Source organism: Pogona vitticeps, chromosome 5 (genome assembly GCF_051106095.1).
Source record: "Pogona vitticeps strain Pit_001003342236 chromosome 5, PviZW2.1, whole genome shotgun sequence".
NCBI lineage: Eukaryota > Metazoa > Chordata > Lepidosauria > Squamata > Agamidae > Pogona > Pogona vitticeps.
Window position 1 is genome coordinate 180409685 of NC_135787.1, and position 18225 is coordinate 180427909.

General features: G+C 42.4%; 1 protein-coding gene across 1 annotated transcript; it reads right to left on the minus strand.

Annotated features, from left to right (window-relative positions):
- Window positions 1–803: 803 nt before the first annotated feature.
- HDHD5 (haloacid dehalogenase like hydrolase domain containing 5) lies at window positions 804–16832 on the minus strand. The gene is made up of 8 exons (XM_078376341.1): window positions 16608–16832; window positions 14293–14499; window positions 11845–11957; window positions 10720–10813; window positions 10179–10212; window positions 8151–8325; window positions 7133–7321; window positions 804–6536 (listed from the first exon to the last, which is right to left on the minus strand). Exons 1-8 carry the CDS (start codon window positions 16779–16781, stop codon window positions 6194–6196), a joined length of 1329 nt encoding a protein of 442 aa, XP_078232467.1. The 5' UTR covers window positions 16782–16832; the 3' UTR covers window positions 804–6193.
- Window positions 16833–18225: the final 1393 nt, after the last annotated feature.

The following is an 18225-nucleotide window of genomic DNA, read 5'->3' on the forward strand; positions in this document are numbered from 1 at the left end:
CTACACTTTTGAGGCATTCTGCATAGCTGCTATTCTAGTGCCTTTCTTCTGCAGGCTAAACATACCCAACACATTCAAGTATTCTTCACAAGACTTGTTTTCCAGTTCTTTAACATCTTGATCAGCCTGTGTCCACAGGAGCAGAGTTGCTTAAAATGCAGTTCCATTTAAAGTGCCTTTAGTTCAAAGGAACTATTCTTCCCAATTACTTCCATAGCTTATCTTGCTTGACAAGAAGGGAGAATGGTTGAAAAAAAAAAGAACAGGACTGGGGGAGAGCAATCCATCTCTCTTTCTCCCTTGCTTTTTGCCCCTTCCTCCATACACACCACTTACTGCTCTCTTTTTTCCTTCTGCTCTTTCTCTCCTCCTCTTCTACAGATGAGCAGAAAGGGTCCTATCAAATCTTTCTGGCCAGAAAAAGTTGTAGCCTCTTCCTAAGAGAGACAAAAGCCAGTCTGCAGGTGGAAAGAACTGGATTGATTCAATTTAGTCTTTGCGTCATGCAGGGAGGAAAAATTACTGCGATATCACTTGTTTTATAAACACAACAAATCACAAAGTATTTTTTTGTGTGTAGGTGCGGTCCAAGAAGACTAAAATCATGACTAAAAAAGAACTACACAACTTTAATGTTGACAATTAAGAAATTGAAATTGTTAAAAGACTTTGTATACCTTGTTTCAATCAACAATTCAAATGAAGACTGCATCCAAGAAATCAGAAATCTGAGACTTGGAAGGGACCCAATGAAGGAATTAGAAAAGATGATCAAATTTAAGAATGTATCACTGGAAAGCAAGGCCAAAATAATCCATGCTATTTTATTCATAATTATTATATATGGGTGTTAAAGTTGTACAGTGACAAAAACTGACAGAAAAAAATGATTTGAAATATGGTACTAGGTGAGAGCTTTGCAAATACTCACTGGAAAATGCGGAAGGCAGCAGGAAAAGAGGAAGACCAAATATGAGATGAATTGAGGAAGCACAGCTTTGATTTACAGCAGCTGAGTAGGGCTGTTCTGGATAGGAAATTTTGCAGGTCACTCATTCATAGGGTCATAGGCAAGTTGGAAGTGACTTGGCAATATAGAACCACAACAATAGATATGATCCAATAGCTGATTCAAGCCTCTTGCTAGAGAGACAAGATGATATGCACATGTTCAGAGACATTGTGCTCTTCATTATTTCTCCATCACATCCTTCAGGGCTAAACCCTGGGCAGCAGAAATCAGATTCTAGGTCAACTCTGATGATCGTTAAAGCACCTCTTGCAAGCTTGGCTGGAAGTGCACATTACAGAAGAGTTGTAGCTTCTCTTTACCACTCTTTGTTGTAGCACACTGGAATGATTTTACAAAAACCAATCAGACTTTCAAATGAAACTGGGAGTATGAGGGCATTAACATTCAAAATGAAAGCAACCATGTTAAAAAAAAACAAAAACCCAAATGTAAAACTGATTTAACGTCAAGACTTCCAATGTTACTTGAAGAAGCAGGCGGCAAAGTTCCAATTTGTTCCCTAAATCAGTACCTTAGAAGATAGCATTTTTTAAAAAAAAAGTCTGGAGAGTCTGAGGGTAGAAGGATGCTCAAAATAAAGCACAGAAGGGAGAAGCCTTAATTATGTCTTGCATGAGCTGTCAGGATTCTGCAGCTGCAACAGGGAAAGACAAAAGGAGGGTAAGTCCATCTTATGCTTGTTTTTTTTTTAAAGTGCAAATTGCTGTTTGAGTGGGGGGGGATGGATGACATACTTCAGATGGTAAGCCGCTTAGCAAGCCTGAATTAATATGCCAAGATGCTGAAAAGGAGGGATAATTTTAATTCACCCAATTCTCTCTCATCTCAGTCACTGTAATGCATTTCCTTCTGATCCCAGTTGCTGGTCTCCAACCTTTTATTACTATTTTGCATTACACTGTTCATTTGGTTTACTGTGCAGCGGCTCATGTCTTCTGTCTTCACTGCCCTCTTTCTTCAGAAAACAAAGAGTACAGAAAGCTATCTTAAAAGAGTCAGGCCACTAGCCTGTCCTTATCAGCCTTGTCTGCACTGAATGCCAACAGCTCCCCAGGGTTTTGGTAGGAAATGTCCCCATCCCTATCCAGAGACACCATTGATAGAACATGGGACTTTTTTTTTTTAAGGATGCACCCCCAATATTGAACTACAGTCCTTTCTCCCCAACAAAAGTGTCCATGTAAGTGTCTATCTGTTGATTTCCTTTCTCAATGGTTCTCCCAAAGAGGGGAGAAAAACCCAAAAAAAGCAGGAGTAGGTGATACTTTTATTGGATCACTAAGGAAATCAAGCAGATCACTATGGTTTGATGATAATTTATCTTTATTAAGTTGTGTACTAAGATAAAGTCCCAGTTTCATGGCACGGTTGTTTATACCAAGCAAGTTATCTTAAGGCAAATTGAGCAGTGAGCAAATGGCTTCTGGGGGTGGAGTAGAAACTCTCTCCAAATGTTTTAGACATTTTAGAATTTGTCATCTGTCTCTTTAAAGTTCCCTAGTAAAATGTTTGGGATTATATCTCCCATCATTTCTGATTACTGTTGGCAAGGGCTTGTAATAGATGCAGCCCAAAACATTTGGAGAGGGGCACCATATTGGGGAAAGCTGCTTTCTGGTTATTTTTACCTTCTCTTCAACTTAATTTCCATTACTCGTTTCATCTTTTTCTTTCCTGTCTTTCCCCCCAGCTTTAGTGTTCCCACAGCTCCTTCTCTGCATTTGTTCAAAGAGCACCCGTATTTTTTTATCAGACTTTTTGTTCTCAACGTGTTAATTTTCTCCTCCCTGCTATGTATTTCTTGCCTCACTTTAGCTATGAATGGCTTTCAAAGGGGTGAGCAATTGGAGCGCCTCCAGAAGTTGTTGGCACAACAATTCTCATCATTTTTTTTACCTTTGGCTGTGGTGGGGGCTGATGGGAATCGAATTCCAGTAATATCAGAAAGACCATAGGCTGCCTGTTCTTTTAGAAGCTGTGATCTTATAGACAAAGTCTTTCTGCTTTTACCTCTATTTTACCACATCTAGATGGAAGTATTAGGGAACTCACATTACGATGCACATGTTCTCAGCCTACAAAGCATTCATGTTGCATCTTTAAAGAAGGAACATTTCCTTCTCCTCAACCCAGCACAGTTTGGTGTGTGGACTATTTTTCATAGGTTTGTTCATACAGAAGGATGATGGAAAACAAATTTGCTTTGGATAACAACTTAAGACCAGTACAGTCCCTATATTGTAGTATGCCTTTAGTTATAGTGCCACTGTGATTACCAGCTACAAGTAACACAAAGGACTTATTTAGGGGCTATGACATTTATTCACCACTGTGAATAGGAAGTTAGCTGTCCATGTAACCCTACCTACCGTGGTGCAGGTAGGTATTTATCATCATTTGGTGCCCCAGGTTATGATACAGACATTATCTGAAGGCATATGAAAAAGGATTTGCACCCATTTTTCAGAAACAAGCGGTGTGTCAGCAGATACAAAGGTATTTCTATATTCCCTCATACATACCATAGGGTAGGCAATGGAGTGCAGAGAAGAGCATGAGATTAGGACAAGAGAGGTTGATCGTGTTGTTAGACAACCAACATGGGAAACAAGGTTGGCTAGCTGTCAGGAGGGTGAACAGCAAACCATGTAGCTCTCTTTGTGTCCTCCGAACAAGCCTGCATCCTTCGGGTAAAATGGAAGTCGCTTCTCCATTACCAATATCAAAGTAAGATGGAGCTATCTTTCTAACAGTTTGTGTCCATGAAAAAAGAGGCTGAATCACCCTGTCATTTGTCTGAGGTAGCGGAGCAGATTTAGTCAGCCCCGACCAGACTGCCCCAAATTGTTTCTTTGCTGAGCCGTTTTTTAAAAATTAAACCACTGTGGCCTTGAACTGGTTGCATCCTCTCAGCATAACCTGGGCCACAAGGTTGTCTGAGCACAAAATGGAAGAAGAGTAGTACACTATATGAAGGAAGGGAAAAGTAGAATTAAGGTGTACAGTTCTTGTGTGAATTTAAATTTTCTTTCTTGTGATATGTTTTTAAATAGTAAGGCTCACTACATAGTAAATTAATGAATGCTTGGAAGTCCATCATTCTAGACACGAGGCATTTGTACCTATTTTCTAGATTTCTTTGTGCTTCTTCGCTGTGACCTTTAGATGCTCTTTTCATATCTGTCCCAAACCATATTGATTTTACTTTTGAGCCTTGCGATTCTGTTATGAGAATCCAGTCTTCAAACAAGTTATGAAAAAAAAGAGAACGGCCAAAGCATGGTCAAAAGATGTATGAAATAATTTTGCTGCTGCTGCTGCTTTACTGAACCTGGTAAGAAAGGAAGTAGGATAAATTGTTGTGGGGATTTTTAGTATAGCTGTCCCACTAACGTTCAGTCTTCAACAAGAAAGAATATCTTAACAGAAAGGTAAGAGGAACAAGAGATCAAAGCCTACACCTTTTCTTGTAACACAGACCCATCATTACAACAAACTATAATCTAAAGAAATAAGAGTAGTAGTATAATTCTAACATTGAGGTCTTCAAGATGGGGGGAAAATGTGCTGGAAGTATACTGAACTCCACACTGTTGTTTCCAGTATTTTCCCCACCATCCAGATGACAGAGGGCTTGTTAGCAATATGGCCAGTGCCTTCTTCCGTGGGATTTTTTGTTCTGGAGGGATGAGGTTTAGTGTTCATAAGGCTTTCAATGGGAAGTTATTTCTGTAGCAGAATCTCTTTCTTTGGAGGCTTTCAGTTAGTTCACAAATAGGTTAAAAGCAAGAAACAGCTCTAGAAGCCCAGTCCCAGGAGGAAAGTGGATTTCGAAAATGATTTCAAAGATTTCCAGACGAGAAGCAGTTTTTGAGGCTGTGTTGTTTTCCTGAGTAGTTTCGGCATGAACCCTGATACACCTCAGCTTCCTTCACACAACTGAGACAGAACTTTTGCCCCATTTGGAAAGCCCACTGTCTTTGCTGCTTTAATACCAGAGCCCCATGGGCTAGGTCACAGTTTTCAGGCAGGGTTTTATACAAAATGACCTGGACTTTTTTGCATTAAACAGGACTAGGGACATGAGTAGCATAGATTCAGAAGCTGACTGTACAGAGAAGCATTCTTTTGCATAAGCTGCATCTTGCGTGTCTCTGCAACAATGCACAGATAAGTGGTGCATATATGCTTCTCTAGATCAGGAATAAGCAAAATGCACCCAGTTTTCATGGAGCGGGGAGGTAACTGTTAAAAATGAAACTGCAACCGGACAGCAAATCTGACTTTTCTATTCCAACTGCTGGATTTGATGCTGGTTCAGGTAATGGAACAGTTGCCTATAGCCTTATTTCAAAGACAAGTTGCCTCCAGAAAGGTAGCAGAAGGGACAGTGTTGCTCATGGCAAACAGAGATAAATATTTCAGGAATAGCATGAGGAAGAAATTACAAAGCAGGCAGGAGGATGGGATTTAGTTATCATTACAGCTAACAGCTATGTTACTTTCTATTTTGGACTGAATACAGCAGTATTCCTGCTCCAGTAAGAGGTTTTAAAATACTTGTTAGCATACTGTGAGCTATAAATCAGCTTATGACAGACAAAGAATTTGCGGACGACTAGACACCTATGGGATACAGCCAGAAAAGAAGCAAGATGCAAAAAGTGTAGCAGCCCTCATGATTCTGGGTCACAGCAATTTAGATGGGATGCCTGTCCCCACCAAAAGGGCGAGGGGACAACACATCACACAGACCTAGGACAAAGGAATTTGTTACACACGTACACTGGGATCACAGGATAGTTGGCTGTATAGCAGACAAGGGGAAGAACAAGGAAACCTTACAGGAATCTATTTGGAGATATAACCAAGTGACCTTTCTCAAGGAAGTGCTTCCCCTTCACTCTGGCAAAAGCCGTAAGAGCAAGACAGTAGAATTTCAAGGTGGTAACGATTGCTAGGACTGACAGCCTGTTGAGGGCTGTCAAGAACCCTGTTGATATTAAAAGGGTTTTCTTTGAAATCCTGGCAAAATAAAAGAGGATAAAAGTCCACCAAGTGGGGAATTCCCCTTTACTCTGCCACGGCTTGAACAAGAACAATCTCAAGTCTTCCTATACCCTACATCCCCACCATCAGATGCTGGCAGGAGTGAACTGATCATTCTTGTTTCCAGTTCTCCTTCTGAAAGACTAGTTCCACAGCATCATTGACATCATGCACGACATGAGAAGCCTCCACCAAGCTCGGATCAAAATGGAAGTCCCGGTGGCCATGGAATACAGTCTCCAACATACTCTTGTTGCAGTCTGTAGGAACATCTCCATAAGGACTGTAGACTCCAGTGCAGACCAAGATAGACTGACAGCTCTCAGCAGAGCAGACATTGTGGTTTCTCTGCTCCTTGCTCTCTGCTGCCATAGTGGTTACGCTAACTTTAGCCTGAGTCTGGAGGTAGCGGTTGTAGAGGTTTGCACCGTAAACATCAGCCATCGGGTTGTCCCTGTGGTATACAGCCAACAGACCAAAGGAGAAGGAAGAAGAGCAGTAAAAATTCTGGCAGGATATAAAATATTAATCATGTGCCCTCAAGTCAATTCTGACTTATGTCAACCCTTTTCAGGGTCTTCCAGGTACAGAGCATCAGAAAAGGTTTACCATCCCCTTCTTGTTGGAGCATCTTGGGACTGTGCGGCCTGCCCAAGACCACACAGGCTAGCTGTAGTCACTGGGGACACGGTGGGGAATTGAATTCTCAACCTCTGGGTCCACAGCCAGATACCAAGACCACTAAACTATCCAGTGGCACTTAAATGTTGGCAATTGCAAATCATTAGACCAATCCCTCTCGTTTCCAGGAATATCCATGCACCATTCTAATCGGACAAGAAAACAAAATAAAACAAACAAACAAAAAAAACCTGCTATATTTTAATGTGAGCCTTCATGCATCAGCCATATATGCTACTGCCTATAAAGCAAGAGATACTGCTCCTGAACTTTCCCTTACAAGGGAAAACAGCACGTGATAAAACCCATTTCTTCCTTTGCCTCGTTAGTGCTTAATTTTCTCTGCAGCTTGAGGAGGCAGTTACATACCCAACAGCGTACAGGTGGCGAAGAGGAGACGTCCAGCCCCAGCTCCCCATCTGCTGCTCGATCACATGCTCAGCATAGCGGTAGGTAACCGTGCTGGGTTTGCCTATCAGCGCTTCATATTTTAATTCCTTGCCAGTCATTTTCTTGTAGATATTCTCCAAGCACACCAGAAAAGTGCCATGACCAAATCTGGAGAGGAGAAGAACAGACGTGCTTTATGAAACATGGCAAGTTGTCATACTTCATGCAGTAATACTGGCAATAAAGTCACCCTTACCAAACCATAAAGGTGGAGAATTTTTCAAGTATTGCAATACAGACGTGACTGATTTTAAAATATTCTGTGTTTGCTGCTACATTATCCCTTGTTACTTATTTGTTCTGGAAGCCCCACTTTGGAGTAGCTCTGGAATAACAATGTATACCTCCATTCACTGTTAGCATGCCCTGTTGCTACTTCTAGTTTCTCGGTTTAAGGGCACTGTCAATCAGTCTGCATCCAAAATCTTAAAGAGGTCAGTGATTAAACGTTCCCTCCTTGGAATCTTTTTACAATTTTTGTGACTTACTGTACTTCACAGTTATATGCTGTGTTTTGAATTTCAATACTGTAATTTTTAAATTCTCTTTTGATTAAATTGATCTGACTTTTGGCAGGTGTTGGATACTGAATACAGAACTTGATTAAATTTGGTCTACCTAAAGCATACAAAAAATATTCCTGCAATATTCATCACACTGGGTGATGGAGTCTTCTGGCTCATTTAAGACAATTGAGAAAGGAGCATATTCTCCAAAATGTTTTGTGTGAATGGCTCAGATGCAAGGTTAGAGAACATTAGCAAGAGATCTCTGTAGGACACGGGTGGACAGTCTGTGGCTTTCCAGATGTTGCTGAATTACGACTCCTACCATCTCTCACCACTGGCTATTCTGGTTGGGACTGGTGGAAGTTACAGTCCCAGCACAATCTGGTGTGCCCCAACTTATCCACTCCAGTGTAAGACATTCATACTACCTTGGCATCTTGGCTTCTGCCATCCATAAGAGATCCATGTTGCAAGCCAGAATAGGCAGATGTGGGTATGGCACAGTAGCCAATTCTACCCCTGGATTCCCATTACTCAGAAGTATGTCAATAATCAGCTGCAAACAGGTCTCCCATCGGACAGGCTCCCCCAGCAGAATTATCCCTACACAGTGAGAAAGGCAGGGAATTTTAAACACAACAATATATGATGGTACATCATACAACATAATAACCCTGCCAACAGTATGCTTCTCTCTGACAAAACACAAGTATGCTGCACCCATCCATAAGAAGGCTCCAGTTCCATTCTACCACACCTAATAATTTGATTAACACGTTCAGATCAGTTTCTTCACTATAAAAGCAAAGCAAAAGCAATGCATGGTATTTCACTAGTTCTAGCGGTATTTCACTGGTTCAAGTCCAGAAAACCAAGCAAGAATATAAATTAACCCACATGTGAAAAATTCAGCAAATGGCAAGGGGACAGGTGTGTTTTTTGGTTTGTTTGCTAGATATTCCTATGGAGAACCCATGCAGAACCATTACAATTTCTCCATACTTTCTAACCATGTGGCCCAAAGAGTTTAAGCTCATAATTCCAAGAGACTACAAACCTCTTCCTGCCTCACCCACAAAAGCACTGGATACATGGAACAGCATAATATGTTCTTCATAATAGTACAATGGATTGTGAATGCAGAAAACTGCTGATAACTCTTATCTGTGTATTTCTGTACTTATTTCCACAGCACTTTGTCTCAGCTAGAGGCTGCAGCTGTCCTCTTATCCAAGGAGGAAAGTAGGGAGTTTTATAACATTTTGCAGACTCAGATTCTTTGGTAATAGTAATAATCAACAGTTGGACTCTTCTCAGAGAAAATGAAATAAAACTTTGTAGCCAACAAAACAACTCTTGCACAGGCATCATTGCCAGATCAGGGTTCGGTCACTGCGATCATATCTATTACTGCTTCGCCATCTTGGCAGAGACCAATCCTCTCCTTCGTTTCCTTTAATATTCACTCCCAACATGCACTCAAATTTGTACCATTCACTGTACATTTCTTTACAGAGCATGCCTCTCTGTTCTCTCAGACCTAACCAGAGCTGGGATAAAACCCAGAAACGGAAACCCAAGTTATGTTTTGTTTTAGAATCAAGAGTGCCAACTTGAGACGACTGTGATTCAGGAAGGGAAAGAGGAATCAGTCCTAAGTTAGTTTGAAGCATGGTCCTTATAGCTAAATCATAGCATTCCTACAAAACAGGGGCAAGGCGACTGTCTTTTAATGCACTGGTTCTTAACCTTGGGTTACTCAGGAGTTTTGCACTGCAACTCCCAGAAGCCTTCACCACCAGCTGTGCTGACTGGGGTTTCTGGGAGTTGCAGTTCAAAAGCATCTGAGTAACAAAGGTTAAGAACCACTGTTTTAATGTATTTAGCTTTTAGCTTGTGGAGATTTTCAAGAATGGTCAAGATGGCGAACGGATGTTCAATGCTTCAAAGCTGCACCTCCTACAGTGGGTGCCTCCCACAGCAGGTGCTCAGGCGCAGCACCCGGAGGTGGTGGTCCAGGGAAGCCCAGGCACCGCCTCTGAGCTGACGCCCGCTGGAGGAGGTGGAGCTTTGAAGCGCCAAACATCTCTTCAAGTGCTAAACAAACAGGCACAAACCGGTGAGCCAGGACTTAACATGAGGCAAACAGAATTCTGCACTCTATAATACTAAATGAGGGCACTGACGGGTGCAAAGAAGTGCTTGGAAAGATTCTGGGAGCTGCAGTCCTAAAAACTAAACTGCCCAGGGTTTTAACAACCCTCCTCTGGCCTTCATATTCCAATTTTTTTCCCAGAAGTGCATTTGGGAACATGCACTGGTTGAGAGAACATTCATTTCACCATGCTACACACACACACACACACACACACACCAAGAAAGCAAACCCTTTAAAAGGTCTGTATTAGGGTTGACTCTACATAGTGCTTAAAAGAATGGGAGAGAGAAACTCTTACCTTCTACGGTGGGGAAGTCAGTGGGCATAGGAGGCTGTCAAAAGGACAAAAGAGAAGCTGGTGTTTTTTGCAATGTCAGTCAAGGGCCAACATTTTCAAAAGCAAATAATGACACCTGGTTCCCAATTTCAAAATCCAAGAAAGTTCACCTTTTTAAAAAGAATAAATAGAGGTCATGGGCAATTTTAAAAGAAATTAATGGGGTAGTTTTCCCTATTAATTTTATGCTGCCTACTTCAAACTTGTACAACTTGATCTTCTGGGTTGCAGAATTTTGGTTTTGAACCCGCAAGAACCCAAAGGCCTCTCCATCTTGCATGAAAAACAAAAAAAACCTCAACAGGTAGACTTATATAACCTTTTTCATGAGGGGACTTAGCATGGATAGCATGGAAATGTTTGCTTTGTTGGGAAATAGGAAACACCAGCAAGGTTGTAAGAGCCGAGATCAAACAGCAAACTTTTATTCAAACAAAAGACAAAGGGCGCACATACTTTCAGACAACCTTGTGTTGACTAGCTTTGCCAGTTTAATACTTGCCAGTTCTTTTGGCCTTCGGCTTTGATCAACCATGTCCAGCAGAGGAAATGCTTTCCTCACCTCTTCAATGGTAACAACATGCTGGAATCCCAGGCTGTTGCAGGTGGTTAAGGAAGAAAACTGCCTGCCCACCTGCCAACTGTGAGACGCAACAACCACACCTTTTAAAATCCACCTCTTTCCTGTCCCTCATAGAAAGACAAAAACAAAGTAAACCATGATTTAAATTAATCCTTTTTTAAAATTTATTTCATGTTTAGTCCATCTTTTTTCCAAGACATTCAAAGGAATGCCCATTGTTTCCCAAACCCATACTTTATCATCACAAACAGTCCTGTGAGGTAGGTTAGGATGAGGGGAAAAAATGACTGGCCCAAAGTCATCCTGTGATCTTCAGGTTAAAATGCAGATTTGAATCTGGATCTTCGTAGTTATCCAGTGCTCTAATCATTGCATCTTCCTGGGTCTCACTTATATTACTACTAATAAATTCAGAGTACATTCTATACAGTACAGAGAAACAGATCCATATTCCTTCCAGCTACTGGATACCCTTCCCTCAAAGCCAAACAAATATTTGTGAAGAGGTGGCAGGATTCCCGCAACCAATACCAAACTCAGGTGTAGATAGTCTTCCTCTGATTTGCCTTCGACTTTGAGTTTCCAGTGACAGCTTTAACTCCTTATTGCAGGTTTTTTAAACAACAGGGCCGAAAGTCAATTAAACTTCCACAGAGCTGATGTCCCACCAGTGTAGTAACGTATGGCCATGCTGTCTGCACAAGCCTTGCCACTGTAAAGCAGAAGACAGCTTCCATGAGCAACTCGCAATGAAAGCAGAAACTTTTTAATTCGCTGCAATCTGCCACTGCTGGAAACATCAGCAGAGCTGTGCAACAAGATATTGACCTATAGCATAATACCCTGTCAACCCACTTATATGTATTCATAGAACTATCCTGATTTACCCTTGCCCAGCCATCAAGTGAGCCTTACAGGATGTGAGTCCAAGCTTTCTCATTCCATTGGAAGTTCTATTCAGTGCACAGCCCTGGCCATCTCAACAGATCACTAGGAAAGCTGGAGGAAAAGAAAAAAAGAAAATCTAAAGGCAGCAAAGGATACTCCCTGGCATTTTCTTCCACGGGACCTTGTCCACAGACAAGCACGCACTTCTTGTGGAATTGATGGAAAAGGCGTAGTGGACTATGGGAGAGAATCACCCATTCAGGAGACACCTGAAAAAATGTAGATAAGAAAGGTATGCAGCTCAGCCTTCCAGCTGCTAGTCTTCCAACCCGCAAGCCACAATAGATAGCTAATAGATTACCCAGATCAGGACTATCTGCTGGCAATTTCTAACTATTAGAGCTCCCATGAGAACTCTGCATCTCTCTTTTGATCTGCAGTGGGCTCCTTCAAGTACACAAAGCTATCACTTGTAGTTACAGCTATCAAAGGACAAGACAAGAATAGGTAAAGAGGTCTGTGAGGCACAAGGCGAGGGGGTAGAAGCCCTCGCCGGAGTGTCGTTCTCCCTCAGGAAAGAAAAGGAGGCGCAAACAGACCCGCTTGCATCACCCATCGAGACTGTACAACGGGGAGTGGACACCTGTGAGTTAGAACGGGGTTTGGCTAAACTGACTGTAGCCACTCAGATGGAGAGGGAAATGGCGGGAAATGAAGAAAGGGGCAGAACCACTGTGGAGGTGGGAATGGGGGATATAAAAGGGACAAGAGATGACATATCCGGGGGCTGGGAGCTAATATGGGTAGAGGACCCTTGGACTGGTTCCCAGGGAGGAGGCAGGCTATAGAAGAAGAAGGGGTCTGCCTCCCCGACCCTCCTATTCAGGTGAATCAGCGGTGTGCGAGTGGCACCGGAGGCTGAGAGAGGAGAAAGAAGCCGTGGAGAGAGCCGAGAGAGAGAAGAGCATGGAGGCTGGAGGAAGCCTGATGGAGGGGGGGTTCCTGTTGGACCGTGGGCTCCCTTACGAGGAGGTGAGGACCCTTTCAACCCAGAGGGGAGAGATGAGGAGATCATATTGTTTTTGTGTCATTTTGTGTCATTTTAATTTATTCATGGTGTGTTGTAAGCCGCCCAGAGTGGTAGAATATACCAGATGGGCAAGATATAAATCGAATAAATAAGTAAATAAACAAACCATTGTTAGAACCAGAGACTGACCCTCTGGACTTGGATGGCAGTAATCCATTTACCCAGGGACCCCGGAATGATTTGGACTATAACCTGTTTACCAAGGATGTTTGGATGCCCTCGTGGGACCCGTTGGCAGCGAGAGACAATGTTAGAGTTAATCTAGAGAATAAGGATTCGTTGTTTGATGTTCCAATAAAGCCCAGTTTTGTTTTTTCAACCCGAGAGCCTCATACGTCTTGTCAAAAGCAGAAGAGACCCCATTCGAACCCTCACAAGGTCTTGAGAAACAATTAACTGCTATATATTTGGGGCAGATCCCCAAGGATTTCAGAATTATTTTAATACACTACAGCAGTTTTCCCCTTACTATTTTACTTTAACACAACTGAAACGTAATGATAATATAATCAGAACAACCAAAGGTTACACAATGTTGGTTTCTACAATGAGAATTTACTGATGGCTTCTTTCCATAAACTGCAGATTAATGGCAGGGAAGATTAATATGTCAAGTCTTCAACACATGTGCCGTACGTTTATGGCCGTGGGGAAGATTAAATTAAATCAAATTCACAAATTTGGATCCCTCCCTACGCATCCACATTTCACACAGCATTCAGAACAAAGAAAATACTAGCTGGCCACAAAAGCAACTGGCTCTTATCTTTGAAACTACAGCCCATCCAATAATAATAATAAAGTGTAGTCAAGAAGTTTCTGGCTTAAGGTGACCTCTCCCCAGGTTTCCTAGGATAGAACTGGTTCATCATTCCTTTTCCTCCATGGGTGCTCTGGACCCACCTATGTAGCCAAAGCCACATGAGTTGACTCTTCTCCTATAAGGTAAAATTTGGGAGTAATGATACATCTCAGGCAAAATGGAACAATGTACAGTGGTGTCCCGCATAGCGAGGTTAATCCGTTTCGGATTAACCTTCGCTATGGGAAAACATCGTTAAGCGGGACAGGGAAACCCATTGGGATCCAAATGGGCCCAAAACTCAACGTTCTCCGATGTTTTCCCATGTTCCAGCGGCCATTTTTGGTGTCCCGGTGGCCATTTTGGGTGTCCCGGCGGCCATTTTGGGTGTCCCGGCGGCCATTTTGGAACCGCCGAACAGCTGTTCCCCCATTGTAATGCGAGCATGCCCTCGCATTAGCGATGGGGAAATCCGCATCGCAATGCGGATTCATCGTGCAACGGTGGGCTCGTTATGCGAGGCACCACTGTATATCAACTGTACATGTAACGTTAACTGATTGCACAAAGAGGCTCTAAGCTCTACCCTGGAAGTATTTCTTTTTTCCTGTGAGAAAAAAACCCCAGTCCCTTTTTAATGTTTAGCATTCTGGTCTCACATCTTTATGCTCTCAGGTAAGTGGCCCCAAGACAACACAGGTGTCCTTTGTACCTTGAATCCAAGGGCTTCAGACAGTTCTTTGGCTTTGCTATCCCGAGAGCAGTTCCCAGCATTGGTTACAAATGCAACAGGCACATGGAACTGGCCTTTTGAATTTGTTAGTTTCTGGAAGGCTTTCTTAGCAGCAGGAATGACAAGCCGGCCCCGTAAAAGCACTCCATCGATATCAAAGAGGAATCCAAAGGAAGGAGAACTTGTCTGCAGTGGACAAACAGGAGACGAAATTGGGATAGATCACGTAAGTGTTTAGAAAAACACATTAATAGCCCTAAAACATTGGCAGCTCATGGCTTAAATGGGGGTGACAGCCTCACACAGACATTTGGACCACGAGCTGTCATGTTCAAAAGGAAAGACTTCCAAGAAAAGACAAAGTGGGACAATTTGGCATTTTTTACTCACTTGTTTAATAATAATAATTAAGAAGAAAGAGTTAAAATGTACATCAGTTTCAGAAAATGCTCTCAACTAAACACCTCCAGTATTCAAGAAATTCTTATGAAACCTAATAGTGCCTTTACCTGAAGGAATAGGACTTACTCAAATTTTTGAAAGTCCAGGAATGCGGTATACATTCCAAGTTCCCAAGCCATCGGGCAATCACTGAAATGAAACCATTAAACTATAAATGTAATAATAACTAAAGGGCCCATTACAGAAGGAGGTGCTAGAAACTATCATGTGTAAAACAGGTCAACAAATCCAGCAACTTTTTTTAATAGACTTGTTATCTACAACCACTGAACACCAGATAACCTTCTTGTCTACAGGCAGCTGCAGAGCATCTTTGAATCAGGCATCCTTTGTACTTGAACAGTCCATACATAACTCATCTGCCTAGTCTGGAAATACTGTATGAGTTCCAACTACTAAACTGTCAAGTAAACAGCTTTATGGAGTGTGTTGCTTTTACTACTCTGATATGTTTTCCTCCAAATACTGCACTATACCACTGGTTTCGAAATGTATCCATGGAGTGGGAGGGGGACTATAGATCTGGGGGGGAAAACTCTACTAGCATGGAGATCTGGTTTTCTTGACACTTAAATAGCCTTTGGCAGCGACATTGTTCCTAGTAGAAACAGTCAGCACAAGGAAAATCATATTTTCCTGACATCACCTGCACGCCTTCTCTTCCAATGTCAAGAGTGGCACCTATCTGTGATAAATAAGCAATCCTATAGCATCTGAAAGGCAACACATGTATTGTGCAGACCAGAAATATGAAAAAATGTATGCTTAAAAAGTTTGTAATTTTTATTACAATTTGTTAATAAATATTTAAAAATATGTTTCTGCAGCAGTACTATCAGTATAATATTGTTATGGAATAAAGACCAGCATGATCTACTACTTTTTCTTAAGCATTTGTACTACACCACAGTAGTGTTTTTCGGCTCTAGGCTATCTAAAAATTAATAACCAAACAAGAGCACCCAAACACATCCGAAAATAGGTAGCAAAACAATAGAGAACCAAAACCAAAAGTTAAGGAAAAAACAAACAAACCAGGGACTGCCCAAAGTCTAAGTGAAATAGAATGTTTTTAACAACTTGCCTAAACATCCTCCTTCTTCCACATAAGAAAGAGAAGAATGTCATTGATAAGGAATCACTGATATGTAAGTCTAATCTCCCATCTCACCACTATAGAATCCACAGGAGACTGTAGAGTCAGATCCATATGGGCCTTATCTCAGTTTGTCTAGTGACTGTCCAATACGCCTTCTTAATTGCAATTAACTATTAGTCAGCGAAGTTTTCTAAGGATTCATAAGGCGAAATCTTTACAGGAAACTTTGGCTGGAGCCTGTCCTCGTCATATTTTGAATCAATTACAGCAGCCAAACGACTGTTCATAGGCAGCCCCACATATATATATACAGTAACTTTCCAGTTAAAACTGCTGCAACGTGTGTGTGTGTGTGTGTCTATACACACACACGTTGCAGCAGTTTTAACTGGAAAGTTATGTGTGCAGCTCTCATCCTGTGAGGCATTACGTGTAAGTCATTGCACACTTCCAGATGGTTATCCTACTTACTGATGCTTTCCTACAAAACCTCACTGGGCACCTCCCGTTCTGCACTCCACGGGAGGAGCCGAGGCCCCGGTCGGCGATCCCCGGGCGTGGGGAGACACGTGTTGCAGGAGGATCTCAACAGGCCAAGGGGAGCGGGGGGGGGGGAATGCAAGCTGCCAACTCGATTCCCCACCAAAGGTCATCGGAGGACAAGAAAGGGAACGGCCAAAGGGCACAAGCGCTGGGAAGGAGATCGGGGCGGGGGGGGGGAGGCTTCGCTCACCTGATGCACCCCACAGGCTCTCCCCACCAGACGGCTATAACAGTTACTCCTGGAGAAGGCGCGGCTGCTGCTGCCAGGAGCACCCCTCTGCCCGACGCCGACCGGCAGCGGCGGCAGCAGCAGCCACGTCCTCAGCGCTGCTCTGTTCCCATGGGCCAGGCAGCCCAGAGCCATCCGCCTGCCTGTTTATGCGTCTTCCCATTGAGGCGGCGGCCGCCGCGCATGCGCTCACCCGCCCCGCCCCATTTCATGCGTGCAGCCAATCAGAGCCTGGTGTGTCACGTGGGTCGAGGAGGAGATCCGCGGCTCCCGAGGCGGAACTGAGGAGGCGCTACAGTCCCTCCTCCAGGCGTCTGGTGGCGCCTTAAAGACGGTCCGTTGTTGTTGCTGTGTTTAATAACGGCGGCGGTTTTCCATGGACACCTAGTTGTCCTTTAGCCTTTTAGATGGCGCTTTTCGAACAGGTAGCGGTGCTCGTCCGTTTCAACAAACACAAATCCGGATCAAAAGGACAGTGGCTCCTTTAAAGCTGACACGTGTATGCCAGTGAAAGGTTTTCGTGAACTATAATCCGCTTTTTAAGACGTGAATGTGTTTATGTTGATAAAGCAACTTTGTTGTTTTTATAATTCCTTTTAAAAAAAATGACGAGACGTGCACCCCTCTTGGTTGCTACACAGAAAATTAGTCCAGGGTAGATAAAAGAAGCCAAAACTTCAAACAGGAAAATTATCGTCATAACTTTCTATGAGTCCACGTAAGAAAACTACCTGTTGGCTTTCGGGTTTCACAGAACACTTTGTCAACTTGGATGTTAAAACAAAAACGGAGGGGAGAAGAACACACTGACATAAACATGCTTTTCTCCCTCGTGTCCATTTCCTCCTTAAGAGTACTGTACTGTGAAACTTGAAAGTTAGTTCCCTGTTATATGAGTTGTTTTTGTGAAAGCATGAAGATGATGTATTTCCTACTAACACATCTCACCAAGAATACATAGCTAAATTCACCAGTTGCCACAAAAACAATTGAGGAATCTCTTGTGGAACCTTAGACTGTTAATAGGTTTATTGTTGTAGAAGCTTATGGTGGATCAGAATTTCATTGAAGATGTACTTTAATATAGATGTATTAGCTTTCATTAGCTCCCAATGAGAAGTATTAAATTACTTCTTTGAGGTATTTTGGTACTTGTAGTTCCATTTTCATTGACTTATATGTGTGAGGGGTAGCCTATTTAGGAACTACATCCCCCACAATGCAAAACTCCCTGCTCAATCCAGTGCAGGCAGTGGGCAATTGAACATTATTGACAGGGTGGAAGTACATATTATGTCAAATTTCACAGTTTCAGAAACAAACAAAAAGTCCTGAACGAGATGATGGTTTCTTTGTTCTGTATTGGCAAAGTAGGTGGTTGGAAAATGGCTCTTATATTAAGAGGAATGAAAGGTAAACAATTAAGAGCTATGTTTTTTTTAAAAAAAAGACTCAATGAAGTTGGAATGAGAAAAAACAAAATTATCTTGTTATTTTGGCAGCAGAAAATGGCACATTTAGTTGGGCTATGGAATATATTTAGTACTGCTTTCAAACAGTTTGGGGCCAAATCACTTTC

What these genes read in the sequence shown, in the direction of transcription:
- HDHD5 (XM_078376341.1), bottom strand. Translation starts at nt 16,781, where the DNA reads ATGGCTCTGGGCTGCCTGGCCCATGGGAACAGAGCAGCGCTGAGGACG. An exon ending in GAGCCTGTGGGGTGCATCAG is followed by an intron (nt 14,500 to 16,607) that starts GTGAGCGAAGCC and finishes TGTCCACTGCAG; the next exon opens with ACAAGTTCTCCTTCCTTTGG. An exon ending in CGCCACCTGTACGCTGTTGG is followed by an intron (nt 6,537 to 7,132) that starts GTATGTAACTGC and finishes TGTATACCACAG; the next exon opens with GGACAACCCGATGGCTGATG.